The sequence below is a fragment of the Rhea americana genome, unplaced genomic scaffold, assembly GCF_003343005.1.
Source record: "Rhea americana isolate MKP2758 unplaced genomic scaffold, rheAme1 scaffold_15, whole genome shotgun sequence".
NCBI lineage: Eukaryota > Metazoa > Chordata > Aves > Rheiformes > Rheidae > Rhea > Rhea americana.
In genome coordinates this window covers 5,076,036-5,082,475 of record NW_028185594.1, presented here as the reverse complement: position 1 = coordinate 5,082,475, position 6,440 = coordinate 5,076,036, and the positions used below count along the sequence as shown (strand labels likewise).

At 35.7% G+C, this 6,440-nt stretch overlaps 1 protein-coding gene across 1 annotated transcript in view; it reads right to left on the bottom strand.

Annotated features, from left to right (window-relative positions):
• The window catches only part of ALS2 (alsin Rho guanine nucleotide exchange factor ALS2), a 43,836-nt gene continuing 37,396 nt past the window's right edge, over window positions 1–6,440 (bottom strand). The window contains exons 31-35 of the mRNA XM_085299408.1: window positions 6,150–6,195; window positions 3,952–4,013; window positions 2,948–3,097; window positions 2,556–2,652; window positions 1–1,454 (exon numbers count right to left, since the gene is read on the bottom strand). Coding sequence (XP_085155534.1) covers window positions 1,416–1,454; window positions 2,556–2,652; window positions 2,948–3,097; window positions 3,952–4,013; window positions 6,150–6,195 — 394 coding nt within the window. The 3' untranslated portion in view covers window positions 1–1,415. The remainder of the gene's footprint in view (window positions 1,455–2,555; window positions 2,653–2,947; window positions 3,098–3,951; window positions 4,014–6,149; window positions 6,196–6,440) is intronic.

The following is a 6,440-nucleotide window of genomic DNA, read 5'->3' as shown; positions in this document are numbered from 1 at the left end:
CACTTTTTCTGCTTTAATTTATTTTCATAAAAGAAATAGTAATGGTCTAGAACAGCTGTCTTTCATGCAATAACTAACCAAGCACGCGTTCTGCTCACAATGAAATATTTGTAAACAGCCTTGCCAGAATTGCTTTCTCCTCTTCTCTAATAAAATTAATAATCTCAGAAAGAACAATTTTTTACTTTATTATGAAAATTGCTACATTACAGTCACTGYTCCCAACAGTATTTTGACATATGTTTCTTTAATCATTTAAGTGCCAATACACAAGCCATGATTATTTTTTCAAAATATGATTAGCATTAGCTATGGAAATTTGAAATAACTTAAGCCATTATAACATTCAGTAATCAATTCCCCTCTGCCTTTTTTTTTTTTTTTTTTGTGTCAGTCATGGTAAAGAGCATCTACAATACCCAAGCAGTGTTATTGGTATAAACAAACAACCATAAACCACAGAAGAACGCACACACATACACAAAAAAACCTCCACTGAAATTACTTGTTCTCTGTATCTTCAAAAATGCAATGATAGACATTTTTCTTTGACACATAACTAACCGGCAAGTTACAGGCAAAAGTCTCAAACTTAATCCACTGTCAGTTTGTTGAAAAACATTCTCATTTTCCTATCACACAGGACTTTCTTCTTTTCTGAAGAAAGTGTTTATCCTTGGATCTCAGGGAACAAAGTTGAACACTCTATGGATTTCAAGTATTTAATTCAGTGCCAAAATATGAACTAGTCAACGCCTTTTTTCATTAGCAGAAAGAGTAGTGAGTGCCTACCTATTTGTAATTCTAGTAAACAGGCAAGTCTAACAGTGTGAATATTTCCACAATAGCATATTATGACACTGCTTTCAGCAGTTCTGTTCAGCAGAAGATGCCTCAAAACCTTTACAGCAAAACACACTATAGGCTACTCATTATAAATACTATCATTGTCATTTTTCAACAAACATATATAGTAATAGCTTAATTYAGGAAGACTGGTTCTGTGGTGTAATTCACTCTTTAAACATCCCTGTTGACAAACCAGTAATAATAAAGACAAACCTATTTTAGAAGCTACATGACCTAGACTTTCATATGTACTCTATGCCTTTTTGACGTACTGTTAATTTAAGAGGAATAAATAATTTTTTTGTTAGAGTCATTTCTTCTCAGAAAGTGCTTGGCAAATCAAATTCCATTATCGCTATCTTCATCATCTCTTCATAGCTAGCCTCCAGCTGCAATTTTCCAATCTTAAAGTTCAGAAGTAGTAAAACCAGAATGTGTTCATCTCTAACAAAACATCTGTAACTTCAGAGTATTTTCACGTCTGTAGTGCTATTTCAGGGAAGAAAGTGAGTATTAATGAAGTTCCACTCAGYAGATTATCCCAGAGTCAGGTCATAAACGATGGTCTAAGTAAGTTTCTCATGTTGAATCTGGTAGTAACAYGCCTGAATTAAAACAAAGTTCAGTTTAGCACATATGCCAGTTTTAAGGAATCTGAAAAAGTACCATACACAAATAGGTTGAACTTTTTCTATCCAAGAAAATAGGCTTTCTGCAAGCAGCGATGAAACAGTGACATTGCAACACATGAGAATCTTATGATATGTAAACAGCAAAAAACCCAGGAGCTTTCAATAACAAATTATGTCTAACTCTTTATGAAGTGAGATAGCACAATTTGAGACTCCAAACACTTTGGTTCCCAGCTTTGGCAAGATGTACGCTTTCTTGCTCACAAGTCAAAATAAAAATATTATTTTGAGAAAGTTCAACTCAGATCTTCCCTTCTTGTAACATTATAAAAATAACAGGTGGGAAAAAAACCCAGATACATTCCCAGTTTTCACAGACCAAAAACACAACCATGCTCTTCTAGCAGCTCAGCATGCAATTTTTACTTAAAGTATTTTCAGGTTATCTCCCTTCCTCCCACCTCTGCCTCAATAAAAAAATAAAACCACAACTGACTTGTCTAAACCCAATTGTCTGGAACAATTTTGATGAAACAAGACAACATCCTACTATTACAGAGGTCTTTGGCATACAATGGGATTTTCACCTAAACAGAGATCTCTCTCTCTCTTCTCTCATACTTAGAAGAAGTACTAGAAAAATACTAACCAGAATATAGAGATTGACAAAGGAATCTTTTTTTTTTTTTTTTTTTGGGGGGGGGCAAAATTGAATTCTTGATGCATCTTGATGTAATGTCAGACAAACATCATTAGTCACTCTCAAGAGAAGTACTTCATTCCAATTTTTATAACAGAATTAAAATTTGTTAAGTTGCAGGGGAAAGAAGACAAGTGAGCACAGCAAAACAGTCAGCCATCAGTATTGCTTTTACATTTACATATTGCATCATTTTATTAGTAGTTTTCATAAATACTAGGCTATGCTAAGCTCTAAGTTAAGTTTTCTTGCTCCTAATAGCTAAAAAACATTGATTAAAATTGTCAAGGAAGTTATAACTTACTGTTTGTGACATTGTCTTAACCTGATGAATTCTCCAAAGAGTTTTTAATAACCCTGAATAATTCTCATACCTTCAAGGTAGTGAACATGATGCCTTGTTCCCCGTGCTGAAGATAAGGATCCATTAAGTCTTCAATTAAGTGTACTTCAGACCCCAAATTCCTTATCCTGTTACATGTGGGAGAGGGAGAGGGAAAGAATAGGGTGAAGAAAGATACCATTAAAATCTGTCCTCAAGTGCTCCGCAAGAACCATGCTTTTTCCTAATTTCATTCTGAGGTTACAATCATTGCAGTTTTAATTCTAAAATTTATTCAAGCCCAAAGCAAAAAGTCAAAATGGAAAAATCTGAAGTTACAAAAAGCTAAAATTTAGTCCGATAATGAGAAGCAGGAAAGCTTAACATGGGTGTATCCACACCGCCTATGCCCTACTTAGGTATGATGCTACTCTTAGTACCTACCTGGCTCGTAGCACCACATAGAGAAAAACGGGAAATAAGTCATCCATAGACCACAGGAAATCTTCCTGAAGAGACTCAAGTACATTCTGAGAGATCTCTTCAAAAGTTTGTTGGATCACCTTCAATTTGTCAGCTGGGGTAAAGGTAGTACTATTTGGAGAGCAAAACCAAAACAAACAGGGTAATAAGCGAGAAGTTGTTTTTCCAGATTAACAACTCCCTTCCTCCCACCCCAATCTCAAAAAAAAAAAAAAAAAAAAAAAAGAACAGAAAACCACACAACTGACTTGTCTAAACTCAGTTGTCTGGAATAGTTTCGACGAAACAATACAACCTCTTACCATCACAGAAGTCTTTGGTGTACATTGTGAGTATTTGCTTCTAAATTAAGATGACAAGCTGCTAGTTAGTTTTTTTAATTTCTACCCCCTTTGCCCCCCGAAGGTAAGCCCACAGATCATTCATACCACAGAAGTCAAAGCTACCAAAGCCATGTAGCACCCCAAGCTATAATTGCTGGGTCAAGGGTTTTATTTGCACTATTACAAACAAGACAGCCTTCACAGCTTTGCACTATTTTTACAAATTGATGGTGGTGGAGGAGAGGCCTTTCTAAAATCCTTTTGATTTCCATTTAAGTTCTTACAGCAGAATTCCTTTTATCAACCAACAGATATGAAAAGCTTCTCACAAATATGTTTTTGTCTTAATCATTTTTTAAAAAAAAAAACTCACCTGTAGATCTGACTAGATATCCTTTCACTTTTAATTCTAAATGGCATCCTCTGTACATGCCTCAAACTGTCCCATTTATGAGGCTGTACTTTTCTCACTGGGATAATTTGGTATCATTTCCTGTAGGAACTCTGAAACTTCTACCTGACCTCTCTTACCAAAATGAATGAGGAAAAAAAGACAATAAAGGATCACAGTCAAATAAATTAGACAAATACCACTGCAGCAGGAACTGGAAAACATTAAAAAGACCAACTTCAGAGGRTTACCTGATTTGCTGTAAACATTCAACTGCAGAAGCAAAGCAGGCATCTTTTGTATTTGGTGATACCTATGCAATGAAGAGAAGTCTTATCATTCAAGTTCAAGCAATTTGGGAAAAAAAAAAAAAAAAAACACACACGAAACAAAATCCCCAAATTCCCAAAGACTATTCAGGACAAGAAAAAAATGCAGCTACTGTAGCACTAGTATAAGGGACCCCTCCCACATACCCCCCAATTTCTACTGTAGCTAGGAGCTAAACCATCCAAAAATCTGCCAATATGTAATTTGTAAGAGTTTTGCTTAAAATTCGGGAAATGCTGTACTGAATAAATCAATATGCTACAAAGGTCATTTATGTTTTCAGATACCTTCCAAGTCAAGGAAGATGGAGACCCTTTGGAGCCTAGAGAAGCCAGACCAATCAATACTCAACATGGACTCGGGTTTGGAGCAAACAGAAAAGAACCAATACAAACGTTGTTAGCTCTTACCATGCATCTGAGCCTAAGTCTTTCTGGATGGGGGAGGGAGAGAATGGACAGATGGATGGGTGCAAAAAACCAAGAGAAATTGACAGAAATGAGGATATTTGACAGGGGAGAGAGGCAACAAATATGCTGTCTTGGTGTTCAATTGACAAATGACCCAGTAAAGAAGGTAAATGGTTGCAAAAACAAAATCCTATAACTGCATAACTCAGAATTCACATGCCACATAATACTTCAGTGGAAGGGCTCTACTATATATATTTAAAAAAGAGACAAAATGCTGAAAAACCTCAAACAGCTAGAAGGATTTTACCTAGTACCTAAAAACATCAAAATCTGGATTAACTCAAAGATGTTATTGCTGCAATTTGAAACATTTAAAGTCTGACCAGAAATTTGCACCATGTCTTCTTAAATGAACCTTTGATGCTGAAGTGTCCCAATGCTTATGATTTGGGAAACCAGGAACATATCCTGCTGAGAACCCATAGCCTTGGGGAGATCACTCTTGGCTTGGATTATTGTTACAATCTTGTAACACTCCATCTCTGTTAAGGAATATCAGATTGCCTGTATCCAGGCAGCAGACTGAAGTGATCAGAATAAGCATCTTCAGGGTGATAGAAGCTTCAGAGAACACAGAGCTAGCACACAGACTGTTCCGCAACTATCTGGAAGAGCTTTTTCCAGGGCTGTGGAACATGCACAGAAACCAATCCTCCCCCTCCAAAAAAAAAAAAAAAAAAAAAAACCACAAACCCAAACCAAAATAAACAACAAAAAACCCACCTCTACCACACACCCCAGAACTGAAAAAAGAAGAGATGCTGAACTGCTTGAAGAGAACAAAGTCCTCTATTAAGTCAAAGCAGTTCTGTCTGAGCATATATATTCACACTGCATTCACCAGAAGCCTTTAACCTTGCTCTGAAAAGACTGAATTCTAGTACAAAACAGCTTGGTTGCTCTCTCAGAGTCAGAACACAAAGCAAATTAATCTGCAAGTGTCTGAGGTACACAAAGATTTGCTCACAATGAATACACATAAAACCAGCAACCAGTCTGACGAAAGCCATGCTTCCAATCATTACAGACCTTGCCTAAGCCACAGTTATAAATAGGTAAGAGGTAATCTGAATGTAAGAGGATCTAAATGACCATAAAAAAATAAACTCTCAAATAAAATACTCATTGCAGGCATGATTTAAAGAATAAAATAAAAATTGTTAAACGTTATGATTACTAAACCATTATTACTGGAGCACAGAGACTGGGAACTACAGTACAACTACTGTTCAAGAACACTGTTCTGCCACTTTCAGCAAGATGATAATAAAGAACAAAAAACAGTACAATTCTCTTAATCAGGAAGTGTACCATGGTACAAGTCTTCTGATCAAGCTTCTTGAGAATTACCTTGACAGATGTTTATTTTCACATTTTTGCATAATTATAGAACAAAATGGTTACAGACTAATTTATTACTAGACTAACAGCACACAAAAGTCAATGACAAAAGCTGGATTCACAGTTATTTTAAGAGACTATATGTGGTTTTTAAGTAGCAGAAAAAGTGTAAGGAAGCAAGGCAGCACAGCATCTTTTCAGCAAAGGTTGTTCAAAAAAATTCCTGTGTTACTTCTTCATGCTCTCAAGCTTCTACAAAAAGCACTAGGTAAAGTACATTCTAAGTCAAGGCCCAATGAACATACCTTTCTAATATCTCCAAGGATGGATACAGTTTCTGGCCAAAATTTCCTGCAAGAAACCCAACATCTTCTATTGAGAGAACAGAGATTGTACTACTATTAAAGCATTATTCACCTTATAAAATTAACTGATCAACATGTTCTGCTAAAATAGAACAGTTACCACCACAGGATTAACTACACCTAGTACAAATAGTTAAAAGATAGCATAATTTGAGATGTCTCCCTTAAAAAATCAGTATCACTGCAGAACCTTTTCCTTTTCTTTCTTTTTTTCTTTTCTTTTCTTTCTTT